Raw genomic sequence first — 17,779 nt, forward strand, 5'->3', positions numbered from 1 at the left:
CACCGAGTCCCCAGTTCTGGCTGCCCTCAGAGAAGTGTCTGCTCTTGGTCTATGGCAATGAGCAGGGTATCACACACAAATGGTTATTGGCTGCTATAATAATGACCTTATTAATGAATGATTCATCACACTGTGTTGCTGAGCCAGAAGGTGGATGTTCACCCAGCTCTGCCCTTAGCTGGCTAGGTGACCCTGAGTAGTTATTTTATTTCTTGGACTACATCCCAGAATCAGAAAAGCAGCCAGGTTTGATCTGGCTCATGATCTCAGACTTTCGAGAGTCGAGGGAAATTTTCTCTTAACAATAGGGTCAGCATAATGCCAACTTTTACATTACCAAGGAGAGAAAAAAGGAAAAAAATTAATACCACCTGAAGGTATGATTTATGCTACTGTTATTTTTGAAAAGAAAGAAAAAGTTTAACATTTAAAAACTATTGAAAACATACTCTCAAAAGGAGAAATGGTAGCTGGCAACTGTATATTAAAAATTAAAAACGGGATCTGATTTACAGTTATGAAGACTAAGAAATGATTGCTTCAGTTTCACATGGCCTTGTGATGCCCGTGCACTGCTTTTAGCCTATGATTGGTGAGATGCACGAAGCCCGAACTTCAGCTCTCTTTCACAGTGAGGGATAATGCCTAGGGCTTCGGCTTCACGGCAGTCATTATCAAATGTTTGTGGTGCATGGCTAGATTATATAGAAGAGGAAACACATGCTCGACTTGAGCTCATCAGACCTTTAAAAACTCTGTGTGTGTGTGTATGTGTGTGTGTGTGTGTGTGTGCATCTTATGTGAATATAATGCCTGCAGAGGCCAGAAGGGAGCATCATACCCTCTGGAATTGGAGATACAAGCAGTTGTGGGTTGGCTTGTATGGTTGCTGGGTGCTGGGAACTGAGGTATGGTCCTCTGTAGGAGCAGCAAGTGCTCTTAACTGCAGGGCCACCCTAGCTCCTCAACAGAAATTCATTGGTTGCGCTGCTTCTCCTGTGTTTCTCTGCCCTGGCCAGACACTCCCCACTTGGGCTAACCTCTACAAGGCTGTGATTGCTGGTGTCATGTCAAGTTTTGCTTTCATTTGAAGGACCCTTGAGATGCATGCTGGCCTGGGGGCATCCATCATGAACACATGGCAGTGACCTCCAGAGCCTGTTTGGTCTTTTATGACTCTATTGTTCTCTGCTCCTGCATGATCTCATAGCAGGGCTGTAGGAGGTCTTGAAACATACTGTGCCCCACCCTTTCCCAGTGTGGTATGGTAAGAACCCCTACTTCCTGGGCCAGGTATTAGTGTCAATACTTTGCATGATCTCATTTTATATTAAGATAGGTATAAGTATCACTCTTAATTTTACAGATGCAGATGTGAGGTCCTCATCATCTAAGTCATCGACCTTGGGTCACAACCTGGCAGAGAAATGACTTTCTCAAGCCCCTAGAACTAAAAAGAGATGGGGCAGGTCTTCTGGTGTCCTGACCCTTGGTCCAGTCTCTCGGGCTTCCGTGGGCGACTGTATTATGACCCAGACACTCTAGTCTGTATTCTTGATGCCTTCCAGTGTCACGTACCCAGAGCCCAGAAGCCCATAGCTCATCTCAATGTCCAAAACATCATTTGATCAGTAAAGCTATTCTGTGGGTGAGAACAAGAACCCTTCTTTGCAAGACAAAATGGGTGTGCACTGAGATAATGAAATATTTCCTCATAGCTAGTAAGGATGCTACTTCTTATACAGTGACAAATACACCCTTCCTCCGGGGACTGCCTGGGTACAGTTGCTTGTATGGTACCCACACTCATCACTTGGCAAGAGATTGCTCCAAAATGGGGGTGCTTGGAAAGTCACAACCACAAATTCTCAAGTGGGCTCCAAAGTTAGTATAAGGAAAGACAGAATCTGGCATTTGGACGGGTCAGGTTGGGGCGGGCAGTTTGCGAAGGTTTATTCTTAGGTTTGTTCTCTGAAGCCGTCTTTGGATTCCTGACTTTCCTCAGCTCCCCTCCTCTCTCCCTCCTTTGATGGTGAGGTCCAGGGCAGGTGTGTTGTTTTTGGGGTCTGTGTGAATAGTCAACGCTGGGCTGGGGAGAGATGTCAATAGATGATGTGTTTATCAGAGTCAGAGGCACAGCCGGATCTTTAGGGACCTACATCTTGCTTCCTGACTTACCTGTAATCGTACTGTTCGGCCCAACAAAAGACAAGTTGAAAGAGTGCCCCCACCCCATCTGGCTCATGAAAGGAGCAGGACCCGGCTGTGAAGAGGCCCTGTAGGACTATTCTCTCCAACTTAGAAATTTATCCAATTTTCGCTGCTCTTTATCGGAGCGGAAGGCAAAAGCCTTGCTGGTGTAGACTGAAAAGACACGGTATGAAAAGCGATCTTACTGACATGGGGTTTAGAAACCTGCTCCCGAGCCCGACTGATGCCTCCCTTCACCAGTCAGAAAGCAGTGTGGAATTGGCTCAGGGGCACTAACCGGCAGACAGGAGATCAGAAACGGGCCCGCTCTGAGGCCCGCTGTGAGAAGAGCTGTGGAGCCTGAAATGAAAGAGAACTAAAAAGGCCGAGAGGCTGGCATCCGGAGCGGTGTTTTGCGTTACAGCAGGGCTTATATCTAAATTAGAGAAATGCCATCAACTCCGTTTAGATCCAAATTTCAGATTTCCTTAGAGAGGCTTTTTCCACCTTTAAAAATACCAAATTTCCATAAAGAGGAGAAGAAAGGTGACCGGGTGACGGTGTCATTGTAGGCAATGTAGACAGATCAAGGGCTCCTGATTAGATTTGACAGTTTAGGGGCTCCAATCAGAGCCACTGTTGTAATGCTCCTGTTTATTTCCTCCTGGGAATGGTGCCACTGGCCTAATCTTCTAAGCCCTTACCGTGGAGAGAGAGGATAAGGCTTTGCCTGGTTTTGCAATATAAGCAAATCATACTGAGTTGCCACTGGAGGCTGGGGAGTAAACTGAGGCACCACAGGATTAAAAGGACTTACTCATTGATAGCTCATCATATTTAGATCTGCTTTAGTTCTTAAATTCCCCAGTAGTCAACCCTGCCCCCTCGGTGGCCACTGTCTGAGGAACAGAAATCTAATGGTCTCTTGTCCCTAAGGACTCTTAGGATTTTCATGAGGATCGTCTTGACCTTCAAAGGTGACAGAGAGACTGAGTTGCACGTTGGTAAAGAAATTTACTCTGAGTCCTAGCAGCTTCGATCCGGGGCTCAAACCCCTTTGATCAGCTGAACGGTGTGTAGATCATTTTTGTTTGGCAGGTGGTAGATTGCCTCACTGTAGAGTGAACCCAGATAATCCTGGTTGATCCTTGGATTTGAGCACATAGCTCTTTCTTTACGTGCTTGTCCACGGACGTCACCGCTGTCAGCTTCAAGCCATGCTAACATCTTGTACCTTTCTTGTTACTTTATACATGGAAAATGTGCAAACTCAAAACATTTGGACTTAGGATCTTCTCTCAGTGAAGTCACGGAACTGTTGGGATAAAGCATGATTTATTATTCTTTATTGTTATTATTCTTATTACAAAGCAAGGGCCTTGCAGAAATGTCCTCAGGTGCTGGGCACTGTCCTGACAGAAGCTCTCCACTTTCTTTCTGCAGTTTCGCTACAGGTCAGACTTGATGGGGATGAAGGGCACAGGATGGCTGGCTCTGAGATCTCCTCAGATGGAGAGTGCCAAGAAGGCTGGAGAGCTTATCAGCGAGGTACCAGCAGCCTGACCTCCCGAGTGACGTGGGCAACCTGAGTAGTTCCTTTTGAACAGAGAACGTCTTTACACAGTGGAGATCATGCCAAGATGAACCCAAGGCTTGATGGACTCCAAGAATTTTCTTTTTCTGGAACTATTTGCAATCCAAACCTAAAACAACGTTATTTCCCTACTACTAATTCTTCAACTGTCAAGGAGTTGAAGGCATTAGATACACGAGGAGCTTCTTATTAGATACATTATGACCTGTTATCATCTGAGTGCACCACTGTCTTCATTGGCAATTCAGGAAATCTATATTTACCCGCTGAGTTTGGTCCAGTATACAGAGGTTACGTGGCTTCTGAGGGTTTTAAAAGTTACACAGGGCTAGTAATACCGACTGATTGATAGCTGGGGACCTCTGTCCTTCAATGTCCTTGAAATACTGCCAGCTTTGATTTTCTACTAACAGAATGTGCTTGGGGAGTGTCAAAGCAAGGCTCCTTGGATTGTAACACTTCCCTTGACAGTCAAGAATCCCTTCTTTAAGAAACTAATGTCTGCCACAGGCTTTCAGTCCTCCCCATGCTCTTGATTGACGGGTTCCTATCAAGCAGAGTGGCTTATCTTCTGAGACGCCATTGTCATATGGGCATTTGGTCCCAAGAAGCCAGGATTAAAGATGGAAGTGATGTTTAACCATGCATCAGGGCAATCTTTTCCTTTATAGACCAAGTACCGTGAAAAACCAGACAGTATCAAGTTCACCACGGTGGTAGATTCTCCAGACCTTCTTCATGCCAAGAACAGCTATTTGCACTGCAATGAGGTGGGTTCTTCCTCTAATCCTGGGCAGAGGATGGGATGCTGGGGCTTGGTGCTAGATGGAGTGCGAGCCATTTGGGTGATGTGGGCCCGTTTCTCATCTCTTCTCACCTCACCCACCTTATTTGAAGGGGGAAGCGGGTGGGAGAATGGTGAGGGCAACCCTTCCTTACACAGTCTAATGAATTTAAAGAGGGTTGAATAACTAAAGGCAAAGAAAGCTTGAAGCAAATGCCAGGAACACAGGGTCGTCTACAAATCTTTTCAAACTGTGTGGTTCGAGTTATCATCACAATGACACCTAGCATTACTGATGTTCTCTCACCAAACATGAAATCAGATACACCTTAATTGCTCATGTATGCAATGGAACTAAAAGGCTTAATTTAACCCCGCTAGAGGAGAAAAAAAAAAAAGACTGGTTTTGTTCAAAGCTTCCTTCTGCCTTTGCTGCCTGTTTCCTCGTTCAGGGGACAGGAGGCTGCATGTCCACCCCCCCCCCCCAAACTGTCAAGGGTTTCCATTCTCTGTGCAGTTATAAGACTGCCCCTTCCTCCCACAGCCCAAATGCTGCCTTGAATAGTTCTCATTTCCAAAGCCTGAGTGGATTTGGGAACTGGTGGGAACAGAGTGTCTATACCTGCAGGAATAGATGGGCTCCAAGCGCTTCTTGAGGTTGTTGGCAACACTGCTCTAAAAAGGAAAACCTAGACAAAACATTAATCTTAAAATTTGTGTCTTTGTATGATTTGGGTCAACCATGAAAACCTTAAGGTTTTAAACACAAAGACATTTAATAAATTTTAAAATAAAAAAGGCCCATTTGTTTTTAATTACTTCTGTTCATGTTGACCAGCTGAGCCTCAGAGGCCTGGGCGTAGTCTCTTGTTACCAGTGATCACATTCATTGGCTTGCAGAGGGTCTGACACCCATTTCAGGCAGAGTAAATTACACAGGCATGGCCTACCAGGGAGTTGGTTTATGGTCCATTTGGAGCAGATAATGGCAAATATTTGAACAATGTTCACCATACATGACCCTGGCCTCATAGGGACCTTCTACTCACCAGACGCTTCTAGAAGGATTGTTTGCAAGAGCAGCACAGAATCCCACTTCCTGTAGCAAAGGGGAGGGCAGGATAGGCCATCAACCATTTTTCTCTTGAACTTTTACCAAGTGTGACTGTATCTAGGCTCTGCCCTGACCGTTGCTCTGTCTCCCCCACAGCGCCTGTACAGGTCAGGGGATGCAGACTCCCTGCACAGATACACCCCCATTCCAGACCATCCAGATTTCACCCGAGCACGGTTGAACGCCATGTACCTGAGTGACGTAAGTAGGGCTTGCGTGACGTGTGCCTGCTTGAGTTGATTTGACTGGTTATTATTATTATTATTATTATTATTATTATGTTTAAGTCCTAAGAAGGAGGACATGAAAGTAAAAGAACCCGGGACTGAGAGCAGGACAAACTGCTTGTGTAACTCCTATCAACTTCCTGGGTCTCAGTTTCCTTACCTGTAAAATGGGAAGAAATGGAGCTGAGCTAAGTGGAAGTCTCTTGTAGCTTTGACAGTCCTATTCTAGGCTGGGCTCTGAAGACCTCGGTTATGTGGCTTCTCATGGTCAGGGGTATGGTCCCCAGGCTCTGCTAGGTGTAGACAAACCTGTTCTGTGATTCCTTGGACATCTTTCTTTAGCCGTCCAGAGAAGCATGACTGAGGAGATGGGATGACACCATCTCGCTCCGCAGTTTGAAAAGATGTTCTCAACGTAGCTGGCTCCTTTGTGCACGGAGCCATGCCTGCCAACACTCCAGCTTCCTCTGGATGTGTGCCCTTTGCGTACATAACCAAGACACTGCTTCCTAAACTCGGGCTTGTTGTTGGCAGGGGTTGGAGGCCCCGGGTTGTAATAGAATAGGCAGCCGCTCAGCCAGCAGTGCTATGATCCCCAGATAACAGGTAGAGAAGCGTTGCAATCAAAAGACGCTGTCAGATTGGAATAACACAGGCTGAGTGTGTCAGCCTGGGGCAGCGAGCGGCCTCCTAGAGTCCAGCCATTCTTCCTTCCCTGGCCTGGCCATTGTGTCCTGGGGCTGCGTGTGGATCGGCAGCTGCTGCTGCTCACCCCAGAGGTGTCTGCCTTGCAGGGGTTGCAGAGAGGCGCCTTCTAGTTAGCGTGTGTATTAGTTTGTTGCTGTTGTAAAGCCCTGTGGGATCCCGCACGGCCAATGCTCTCCTGCTTTGTAAATAGGAGTTATTACAAGCATTTGATGCTTCTGAGGGATGAGCGAGGGATAATTTTAGAACGGCAGCTCTGGTGGGCTGGCCTCCATCTGGGGAAGCTGGACCGCCCCCTCTACAGAGCTGGGACAGAAGGTCCAGCTCATTAATTCCCAAGGATGGGGAGGCCAGGGCTCCACTGGAGTAACTCTCCGAGGACCACAGCACAGAGGCAGGGCTGCAACTGCTGGCTCATGAGGGTCCCCTCTTAAGGAGGACGGCCACCCCAGAGTGTGGTTCTCTCACAAGGTGGAGGGACAGCCTGCAGAGTCCCGAAGCTGAAATTAGCCCCCGGGGTTCACAGGGTGTGGAGAACCCACGAACCTCGTTTGAAAGAGCACTTCTTCAGGCGGGGGCAGGGAAAGGTGCACCATCGGATCGAGTGTTCTGTGAGGAGGACGTGGGGGCAAAGTGACCTTCCTGAGCAAAGAAAGCCATTGAGATGTGCAAGGCAACCGAAATAACCCGAAATCAAATGACTCTAATGTGTGAGGACGAGGACAAAACTGTGATCAAGAAGAGGGATGCCCAGGGTTCCAAATCAAAGAGCCCGCGGAATCTAAAGAATGCCAGCAGCAAAGCAGAAACCTCAGCAGCCTAGAAAACACGGGAGGAAGCCGCTGTCAGCAAGCAGAGTGGGGGGCACCAGGAGAGAGAGAGAGAGCTGGCACACTGGAGACCCCAGTTCAGGCCACTGTCTCTACAGGTGCCCCCGAGTTACCCAGGCTCAGGGCTGAGGTGCATAGATAGGCCACCCAAGTGCTCTAGGGTTGGACTTAAAGTCTGTGGAAAGTTTGGTGTCTTTAACTGCCCCAGATCTGGGGTAGAGCTTTTAGTAAGAAGGTACTGGGTCCTCCCATAGAGAGTGTTTAGGGTTGTCATCTCCATTTCCTACTCAGATGTCTTTGGAAGCCACCAAAACAGGAAGCAGACAGCTAAGAGGGGTTGTTGATGGGTTCTTGTCTGATTCTTCCATCTCTTGAATGCCTTCCAGTCCTCACTGTTAGACTAGATAGAGACCCAGTACATCTAAGCCCTTGGCACTGGCTGTGACAAAGTAGTTAGTTAGTTTCCCATGCAAGGCTTGGTTGGGCCTGAGTTTCTTGGGCCTTGTGCGTTTGGCTCGTGTGTTGGTTGTTGAGGTTGGAGGTCATGGTGAAGGTAGCTATGATAACATAGCCGATGCAGTCACACACATAGATGAGTAGGTCTAGCCTGCTTGGCCCAGGCACTCCCTGGTCCCCTTCCAGGGCCGAGCACAGAACAAAAGCGGGAGGAGCGCTTTGCTTTTCATCTGCCTCTGCTCAATTCTTCAAACCTCTGCAGAACAGAGATCCAGTCCTGACCTCCATTTCCAGGGAACCAAAGGAAGGTTCTTAAGGGGCCCTTGACCTGCTGCAGCTCTCGGAATGAGCCAGCAGCCACCATAAGTCTGGGGCTGTCATTTTGTTATCCCTTGGTGCCATGACTCTCCTGCTGTCCTGCGTCTCTAAGGCTGAATCAAGGAGAGCGTCTCCCGGGGTCTCCCTAGGACTCCTCTCCTGGAGGAATTGCCTTATCTTGGAAAGAAATAGTTAGCTACATGAAGGCACAGAAGATTTTGGTGCCTCCATAGGTGATGTGGCATGCATAAGGACTGAGGGGATATGATTACAGACCCCCAGAGGGGAGTGGACCAACTTGAAATAGGGAGGGGGAAATAAGAGTGGAAGACGGAAAGTACCCAATCAGGCGAAGGCGCTGGCCTCCCTGAAAGTCTTTGGAGTGCCTGTGGGGTTCAGCATTTCTCCTAGCGATGGGGTGAGGCATCGCAGCTAGACTGAATCCCCAATCTCAGGGAGTCAGAGGAACGAGCAAGCCCCCTGGGTGACAAGACCCAGAGAAGAGCACTTTTGGTGTGCCAGAGCTCCAGGTTCTGGGTTCAGTCAAGAGGCTGAAAAGCTGAGACTCAGAGAGGAGATGTGGACACAGGAAGGATGGTGCAGGGCCCCTGGGAATGGCGGGATACAGCAAGTGAGCTAGACTCATGGACCACAACTCCTGAAGGGCAGAAGTCTTTTACGGTCAGTTCCATTATCCCTAGCGTGGGGACGTCCCCCAGCATCATAAGGAGCCATGAGCGCAGACATCCCTGGAACATAATTCCCGCTGAGACCAAATAGCATGCAGGCAATGGTTGCTCCTTGTTCACGAGCACTTCTGTTCTCTCAACCAGAAAGTCTACAGAAACTCCTGGGAGCAGAACCGGGCCGGTGGCTATGACTTCAGGCTGGATGCCATCCCTTTCCAGACTGCCAAGGCGTCCAGGGATATCGCCAGTGATGTAAGACGCTAAATGTTCTGCTGAAAGGGTTCTCACTGGTTACCCAAGTGGGCTGGAAGGCACAGCCCAGCCTCCTGGACCATCAGACTGCTCTTTTCCACACGAAAACAGAATCATGTTTCAAAGGGAAGTGAATACAGGCCTGGTGGTTAGGATCGTGGTCAGAAAAAGGAAGGCTTTTTAAAAATATATGTATTTTAGGAGAGGTATCAAAAGTTGATAGTTGGAGCCCCTAGGAGCCAAGGAACCTGTGGACTATGCTTGGCTGCTTAGTTTGTAGTGAAGAACCTTTTATGAAATCGCTTCTGTGCAAGCATGAGGACTTACACTCAGACTTGCAGATCTCATGTAAAGCCAGATGTGGAGGCATGCACCTATAACCCCAGATGTGGTGTATATCTGTGACCGCAGCTCTCCTATGGTAAGATGGGAAACAGGGCTAGGAGGATCCCCTAGGAGCTCAATAGCCAGCTAGCCTGGCGTATACAGTGGCTAACATGAGACTCCATCTCAATAGTGAAGAAGGCCAAGACAGACAGACATTCAGTGTCGTCCTCTGTCCTCCGTAAGTGCACTATGACACACACACACACATGTTCCCACACATACACACAAGAATGCTTAGATGTGCTCGTACACATACGCACAAGGTAAAAGTAAGAAGAAATGTAACTATGTAAAAGGAACTAAATGCTTCACTTTAAGTAATTTGAGATGCATCAGACTAGGTCCCCGAGTGATGCAGAGGACAGGAGGAAGAATGGCCCAGTTCCATTCCTATTGGATGTTACAGCAGCCATGCGAATAGACATCGTCAGTGCGCATCGTTGAATTCCAGTCCTGTATCCTTGGCTTCTCTCAATCCCCCATGGGATAGAGATTCATTCTCCTGCTCTGTCGGATGTTCAGAGGTCCCGCAGCTGGTCCAAGGCTACGGCTCTGGGTTTACTTGACTCCAAAGTTTCTACCCTTACCCACTGTTGGGTTTCCTGCTGAAGTCCCAGGGCCTAACCCCTCTGGGGAGGCTGGCTTTGATGGGGAGGGGCATCCCCATCACCTCTCTCTGCTTCTCTGCCTTGCAGTTCCGGTACAAAGAGGCTTTCCTGAGGGACCGGGGCCTACAGATTGGGTACCGCAGCGTCAATGACGACCCAAGGATGAGGCATTTCCTCCATGTTGGCAAGCTCCAGAGTGATAATGAGTACAAGAAGGGCTTGGCCAAGGGTTGTTCCCAGTTCCACAGCCGCACTGACCAACCTGGCTTCCTCCAGGCCAAAAGGAGCCAGCAGCTGGCCAGTGATATACACTACAGGCAGCCGCTGCCCCAGCACACTAGCGACCCGGAGCAGCTGGGCCTGAAGCATGCCCGGAAGGCCCATCAACTGCAGAGTGATGTGAGCCACCCCCACGCATTCCTGTTAGCTTCTGGGGGACCCAGCTGGGAAGGCACAGTGACAGCTACTCCCACTGCTGCCACACCTGTAACAGATGCTTGCTAAGGATGGTGCTGTGCAGCCCTTCCAAGACTGGTATTGCCTTACTTAACAGATAAAGGACCCAAGATATAGAGGAGTCAAACTACCTAAGATCGCACGGAAAATAAGTGGCAGGCCTGGTGTGAAAGCTCAGCTTCTTCCCCCTTTCCTTGGTTCCCTTCCTCCATCCCTCCCTCCCTCCATTCCTCCATCCCTCCCTCTCTTCCTCCCTCCTTCCCTCTCTACCTCTCTCCATCCCTCTCTCCCTCTTTTTCTCCATCCCTCCCTTCCTCCCTCCCTCCCTCCCTCCCTCCCTCCCTCACTCCTTCCATATCTCCATCCCTCCATCTCTTCTTCCCCCATCCCTTCCTCCCTCTTTTCCTCCCTCCTTCCCTTTCTTCCTTCCTTCTTCTCTCCTCTCTTTGTTTCTTTGTACTAGCGATGGAGCCCAGGGCCTTATGCATGCTAAGCAAGTGCTCTCCCACTTAGCAAATGCCCAGTCTGAAAGCTCAGGTCCTTAGTGGCTCAGATGTACTTTTTCTGTGGCATCTAAAGAATTACTTAATCCGGTTTTATTCTTTCTCTGATATGCACCCGAAGCTCAGAGAGGGAAGGGGAGTTTCCTAAGGGCACAGAGCATGTTAAGATAGGAACTTAGACGTGAGCCAGGTGTCCCCAGTCTACTTTGCCCCACTGCAGCTCCCACCATTTGAATGGGGAGATCCCAGGAGTGGCTGCATGGCAGCCAGGCTCATTGCACACTCTGTGCATCACGTGACTGCTCTTTGTCTTGACACTAATGATGTCAATGTGGTTCACATCTTGCTGCATTTTAGATGCTCTCTCTCAGTGGTCAAGCCCCCAGTCCCCACTGACTATTCCTCCTGCTTCTTCCTTCCCCCAAGGTCAAATACAAATCTGACTTGAACCTGACTCGAGGTGTCGGCTGGACCCCTCCCGGCTCCTACAAAGTGGAAATGGCTCGTCGGGCTGCAGAACTGGCCAACAGGAGGGGCCTGGGTCTCCGGGGGGCTTATGTGAGTAACAAGCAGCAAACTGCACCCTGCCTTGTCAGACCATGGGAAATACAAACTCATTGTTGCTTTTCAAAGTTTATTTTTGGGCAAAGGTCAGCCAGTTCTAAAGAAGCGTGAAAGGCAGCTGAACAAGGCGCCTAATTTCATGGGTCTGAGATGACCGGGCGGATGACACATGGGTTAAACTTCCCGCAGGCTTCCTCTGAAGTCACAGCCATTAGTTCTGCAGAGGCAAACCTACCAGGGCGACATCAATCCCGGGCCAGGGCAGCCCAGGCTGTGCTGAGTGCTTGCTCGTTACACGCACGGAAAGGGTCAGGGACTCGCTGGCTCCAACAGTCTGCGTTTTGAACCCCACTTTGTTCAGAAAAGAGACACCACATCTAAATGAGACACAGGCTTTGCTTCTTTCTCATCTTTGCCTTGAGGGTCCTTTTTCTTAGGCAGGGTGGAAGAGAGGACAAAGAAGGGGAGGTGAACGCGTTGGATGTTGGCCGGGCATCTTAGCACGGCTTGTGGGAGCGTCATGTGCACTCAGGGGGCTGTGTGTGATTTCTGCAGGGGGGACCAGAGGAAGTGGGGCATGGAGATCATCAGAGCCGGGAGGTGAACCCAGATGCCTCGGAGATTCTGCATATTAACAGGAGGAAGACTCCGCTGATGTGAGCCGGCCGCCTCCGCCTGCATCCTCGAGAGAGAAGCCGCCACTGAGGGTTGCACGCCAGAGGCATGCCCCTGTGGCTCCAGTCTGCACAAGTTGTTAAACAATGGCATCCTCTCCTCCTTCTCACATCTGCCTTTATTAAAACAACAACTCTGAAAGCAAACAATGGAGCTTGTGTTTGGGGGTTTCTCTTAGATGACTGGGTGAGACTGGCTAGTTCTGTGCTGGACCTTGATGGTTTGGGCCAAGGTGAAAGAGTCCAGGTGACATCTGGCGGAGGGGGGTGGCGGGATTTCAGTAAGCTCATATTTGTGGTGTCAATGGTGAAGACAGTCTCAGTGTATTCCACTTTTCTAGAAGGTGTATTTGTCAGAAGGGGAGCAAAAGCAGGCATAGTTCTTGTTGGTTCCCAGGAGGAGGGGACAGAGTGGGTCTCATGAAATGGTGCACATACCTGCCCAGAAAGGCTCAGGCTGGGCAACAGTGTCTCTGTCCAGAGCGTGGCCCTTCAGCTACCTGGCCTTCTGGAATTGAAAGGACATCTCTAGCTGCCCAGATAGCCACTTTTGTCTAGTGCTAAAGAAAAGGGGCTTCGAGGGTCCGAAGACAGCAGCTCAGAAGCCAGCCTCCTTTTGAATGGTGTTTTTGATCCAATTCAGAAATTTGGTGACTTGAGTGTAGACGCCTGGCTTCTTCCCGCATTCTTGGCCCCAGCTCACGATCCCATAGACGAAGTAAGTGCCATCCTTTTCACAGGTCAGAGGGCCCCCAGAGTCACCCTGAGGGGAGAACCACAGGAGGTCAGCCTTGACAACTAGATTCCAAGATGTCCCAAACTGCCTACAAGTGATGGAATGAAGTTGCTGCCAGCTACCTTGGACTCCTCTGGAAAGCGGTTCCAAAGCTCTTCCTGAGGTCCTATGATGTATAGCTCCAACAGGAGGGAAGCTGATACTGAGTGTCCTATGATATATAGCTCCAACAGGAGGGAAGCTAATACGGGCTTCAGTTGCCAAGTTTGGAAAAAGTTTGAAGCCCAGGGCTGCAGCCACAGTGCTGCGGGCAAGGAATGCTCCCTGACTTTCAGTTCTAATGGTTCCATTATCAGTGCCTAGGGCCCCCAACATCAAGCAGCCGACCAAGATGGGCAATGGTGTGTTTGGACAGACCCACACTTACGGAGGAGGACAGGGACTCAGAGGCAGTCAATATGGTCAACTACTGCCTGTTGGCCAGCGACCAGTGACCTTGCTTTTTCATTGGTGAGCTGTGGATAACCACAGAGGAACTTTGCTTTTGAGAGGAGCAGTGAAGATTCTGTGTGAAGTGCTTGGACCAATAGAAGTGGGCAGGAGGAAGGCAGCGAGGAAAGCAGCTGGCTTCGTCCTAGCACCTAACAACTTTCATCACATGACTGTGCTCTTCTAACCTAATCATGGTCACTACCTTGTGATCTTATGGTCACATCGGTCAAGGTCAGAAAGCGGTCAAGTGATAGCCCTTGAGTTACCTGGAGGACCGAGTAGCTGGTGGTCCCACTCATCTTCCAAGAGCTTAGGAAAGCCACACCTACTTGTTCTTTTCCATTCAGAATTTGTGGCTTCCCATGCCCTGCCCCCCCCCAGAGGAACAGAGGGTCATCACGAGCCTCAGACTCTGGGGAAGTCCAGTTTCCCAACCCAATGGGCTCCGGATTGGCTAGTTATCCTGGGTCCCTTTGTAGGAAGGTTTCATTGTGGTGCAGGATCAGAATGTGGCCATGCTGGGTCTCTGAGGGCAGCGGGGCAGTGTGGAAGAATGAGCAGGAAGCCTAAACCAAGCTCATCCTGGGCACCTAGGAAGGTTGTATTTCATGGAACATGATCCCTGAACTATACGGAATATGGGCTTTGATTTGGGGCAGGGACCTGAGGTCCCCTTAGCATAGAGTTGGTAGAATAACCACCTTCTCTTTCTCTAGGAGCACCATCCAATCTCCATAGATCCCAGAACCTGGGGGTACGCCGTTATCACGGTGGAACAAAGTAGTACAGGCTTTGGTGTTCCACACACCTGGGTTGTTCCAGTTCTGGGCCCACTGCTTAACACACTGCTATTATTGGCCTTGATAATGTCCCCAAGCCTCTGTACTGTGTGATGGTGGCATCCCCTTCAGAGGATGTTGTGAGAGCTCAACCAGGCAATGCAGGAACATGCCACACTGCCAGCTCTCCTAGCTTGATGTAGGCTCAGAAAGGTCTGCCCATGGAAGCTGCTGACCCGTTGACCCTGGTTCCCACCCCAGAGCTATAGTAGGCCTCTTTTCTCAGCTTGATATTCAGAAAGCCCCTCCTTCCGTGGAACCTGTGGAGTCTCTGACCTGGCAGGTGTCTGATCCAGGCTTCTGGAGGTTCCCTGCACAGACCATACTGTCGTCTATTGTATTGTCATAGAGTCGGCGGGAGTTACACAAAGTGTTAGTGATCAGCTTGACTTTAGCATCCAGGAGCTGGCGGGACCCTTCTCCTGTGGGAAGAAAACAGTCACTACCATGCTACTGTGGAGACTGCAGTGATACCCACTTCACTAGAAGTCACCTTAGTAAGAAGAAGCCACCAGCTCTCAGTTGGGGGAGAAAGGTATTTTTTATGGAGGATGGGAAGAAACAGCCCACCTTCCAACACCAGCATCCTGCATCCTCCTCACCCCAAGCTCGTGCAGACTTTCAAAGCCATTCTGATCACAGTTGAACAAATGATTTGTTCTGTTCTTTATCTTCTCAACTAGATCATAAATTCTGGAAAATGTGCATGGTTTGTAATCATCTTTAATTTCCTGCATCTAGCAGAAGGCTAACACATAATACACAGTAGGTTCTGAAGAAATAGATGTATCAATGCAAGGGCAGTCTCATGGAGGCATGGACAGATGGGGGCAGATGGACAGATAGATAGATTCATGCGTGCATAGAACAGATGCATCCACATGAAGCTCCCTGACATTAGGTTGTCTGCTTCCCAGAGAAGATACCCCCTTTTCAAAGATAAGGCAATCTCTCAGAGCATCTTTGACTTTGAACATAGTCTAAGGACTATTTGTGAAAAACAAAGGCGTTCTAATCTGAGGCCCTATAGGACTCTCAACTAAGACATCCTCAGCTGAGCAGGCCCATTAAGGAGAGCCAAAGAGGAAAAGCTTAGACAGACTACAACAAAGAGCTGCAGAAACTTTTTTGGTTGACCTTAAGTCCAATTAGGCAGAGATTTTCTTCCCCCGGAGCCTCTGGCAAATGCATACATGCATTCTATTTCCTTCTGCGGGACTCTAAGCCTACTCAAAGTGATTTTTTGCTGTCCGTTATTAAGTACACTATTAGTAGGAGGTGACATATTTTGAGTATTTGGTAAAGACTTGAAAATACTCTCCTGAACTTCTTTGTATTCAAGATATAATTCTGGTGTGCATGATCCAAGCTCTGGGCGTAAAAATGACAACTGACAAAGTAAAACTGAGCTGCTTGAGAAACAAAAACAAGAACAATACCCAACACTAAAGAGCTGTTCAATGCCAGTAGCTTTAAACAGCATCATTTCTGCCCCTGAGCACCTACCACGTACCACACGTGCCCACACATGGTCTGCACCCAGCATCCTACCAGGTACCACACGTGCCCACACATGGTCTTTACCCAGCATCCTGCCTGGTACCACAGTGCCCACATATGCTGTGTACCCAGCATCCTACCCGGTACCACACATGCCCACATATGCTATGCACCCAGCATCCTACCCGGTAACACACATGCCCATATATGCTGTGCACCCAGCATCCTACCAAGTACCACACGTGCCCACATATGCTGTGCACTCAGCATCTTTGCAGTTTGCTTGGAGAAGGAGAGAGGTCTTCTCTGGTGTACAATGAGTGCTTGAGAAAGGTCACACATCTAGATCAGGAGGCCAGAGACCACTATGGTGATGAGAGGCTCACAGGGAAAGTTCCATGCAAATGGTTACATTCAACTAGAGTCTGAACAATGAGGCGGATGCATTCTTTGATGGAGCACTTTGAATTTGTTTCAAGAGCAAAGAGGGCAAATGACATCGGTCCTTTATTCTCTGGATGGTGTAGCTCTCCTGGGTATGTGGAGGGTACATCACCAGACTCACCTGTTTCCGTTACTCCCCAGCCGGAGATGTGGCACTCAGTCCCAGAGGGAAAGGGGTCGTTGGGCAGACATATGGTCTTCACGTATTTGGATTCCAGAGCACAGTGACCATCCACTGGCTTTAACCTGAGCAAAGCTGAAAGATGAGGGAGGAGTAGGGAGAAGGAAGAGGGGGGAGGAAGGGAGGAGAAAGAAGTATTGGTTTCATTTTGCTTTGGAAGACGAGTTAGCTAGCCACACTGCCCCTCCCATGACTGAAAAACATTTTCATCCCTATTTCATGTTTTAAACATCCAAAGAGGGCTAGGAAAACACTGAAAGAATATCAACAGTTAAAAACACAAATAGTCAAAATCATTCCTAATTCATTTTTCAGAAGCAGGCTGTACGGAAGGGGGCTACCCATAAAGGAGGGAGAGTGAGAAAGAGAAAACCTCATAGTGTGTGTGGGGGAGAGGGCACAGCACTGAACATCCAACAGCCCCAAACTGACCGCCTCTGCACGCGCACACCTACCAGGTGCCATACATGTGTGCATATGCATCGTGTCACAACACAGATTCATCTGAAAGCTGGGATAGCACCCCCATTTACGGAACAGAAAAGAAGGTTCAGGCAGATGACCTGAATCCTAGCCAATAAGAGAGCTGGGATCCAAAGCTGCGTGCTCTTTTCACAATACAACGTTTTCCACACCTCTAGTCTTCAATTGAAAAGTTTTACCGTTATCAACAATGCTATCATACACTCCCTAGACGTAAAAGGCTGGGTAATAAATGATACAGCTTACGGGATTCCCTAAGGGATAAGGAGGATCATAAGAGCTTTCTGTAACCAAACCCCAGATTTCTACCAGTGGAGAAGCCCACAGGAGACTCAGGGGATACTTGCCGATGTCATTGTGGGGAATATCATCTTTCTCGTTGTACCGGCTGTACTTCAGGATCTTTTCCACCCTAAAGGTCTGCTCATGAGATTCTGTCTTCTTCAGGTCCTGGTCCCCTAGCACGACTTTTAGATGCCTGGTGCTTATGCTACGGAGTAAAATAAGATGGTAGGAAAATTGCCCCAGGTTGTCGGAGGCAGAGCTCCACTCCCAGGAAGTCATGTGACCTTGGTGAAGCCCTGACCTTCAGCATCTTTGTCTGCAGTCCTTTACTCCCTTGCAAAACTCTGCTTGGGTACAAATAAGACAACACGAGGGAATTCTCCATCAGTGGACGGATAGTCCAGACAAACACTTGCGGAATATTCCTTTACCTTGTTTGAATAGATGCCACTGTGATTGATCTAATTT

General features: G+C 48.9%; 2 protein-coding genes across 11 annotated transcripts in view; one reads left to right on the plus strand and one right to left on the minus strand.

Moving 5' to 3' along the window:
- Nrap (nebulin related anchoring protein) overlaps positions 1–12,337 on the plus strand; it is an 85,213-nt gene extending 72,876 nt beyond the window's left edge. For 7 of the 9 annotated variants that reach the window (XM_050149649.1, XM_050149664.1, XM_050149655.1 and 4 more), the window contains exons 35-40: positions 3,634–3,738; positions 4,456–4,554; positions 5,779–5,883; positions 9,052–9,159; positions 10,242–10,553; positions 11,540–11,911. In XM_050149649.1, the coding sequence (XP_050005606.1) occupies positions 3,634–3,738; positions 4,456–4,554; positions 5,779–5,883; positions 9,052–9,159; positions 10,242–10,553; positions 11,540–11,788 (978 nt within the window). In that variant the 3' untranslated portion in view covers positions 11,789–11,911. Of the gene's footprint in view, positions 1–3,633; positions 3,739–4,455; positions 4,555–5,778; positions 5,884–9,051; positions 9,160–10,241; positions 10,554–11,539; positions 11,912–12,232 lie in introns of those variants that run through there. The other 2 variants (XM_050149708.1, XM_050149718.1) reach the window with 1 other exon arrangement.
- Positions 12,338–12,451: 114 nt separating this feature from the next.
- The window catches only part of Habp2 (hyaluronan binding protein 2), a 31,668-nt gene continuing 26,340 nt past the window's right edge, over positions 12,452–17,779 (minus strand). For both annotated transcript variants that reach the window (XM_050149744.1, XM_050149733.1), the window contains 4 exons: positions 17,374–17,516; positions 16,484–16,618; positions 14,695–14,840; positions 12,452–13,114 (listed from right to left, as the gene is read on the minus strand). In XM_050149744.1, coding sequence (XP_050005701.1) covers positions 12,950–13,114; positions 14,695–14,840; positions 16,484–16,618; positions 17,374–17,516 — 589 coding nt within the window. In that variant the 3' untranslated portion in view covers positions 12,452–12,949. The remainder of the gene's footprint in view (positions 13,115–14,694; positions 14,841–16,483; positions 16,619–17,373; positions 17,517–17,779) is intronic.

The sequence above is a fragment of the Alexandromys fortis genome, unplaced genomic scaffold (genome assembly GCF_014885135.2).
Source record: "Alexandromys fortis isolate MF-2015 unplaced genomic scaffold, M_Fortis_MF-2015_v1.1 scaffold_16, whole genome shotgun sequence".
Classification (NCBI taxonomy): domain Eukaryota; kingdom Metazoa; phylum Chordata; class Mammalia; order Rodentia; family Cricetidae; genus Alexandromys; species Alexandromys fortis.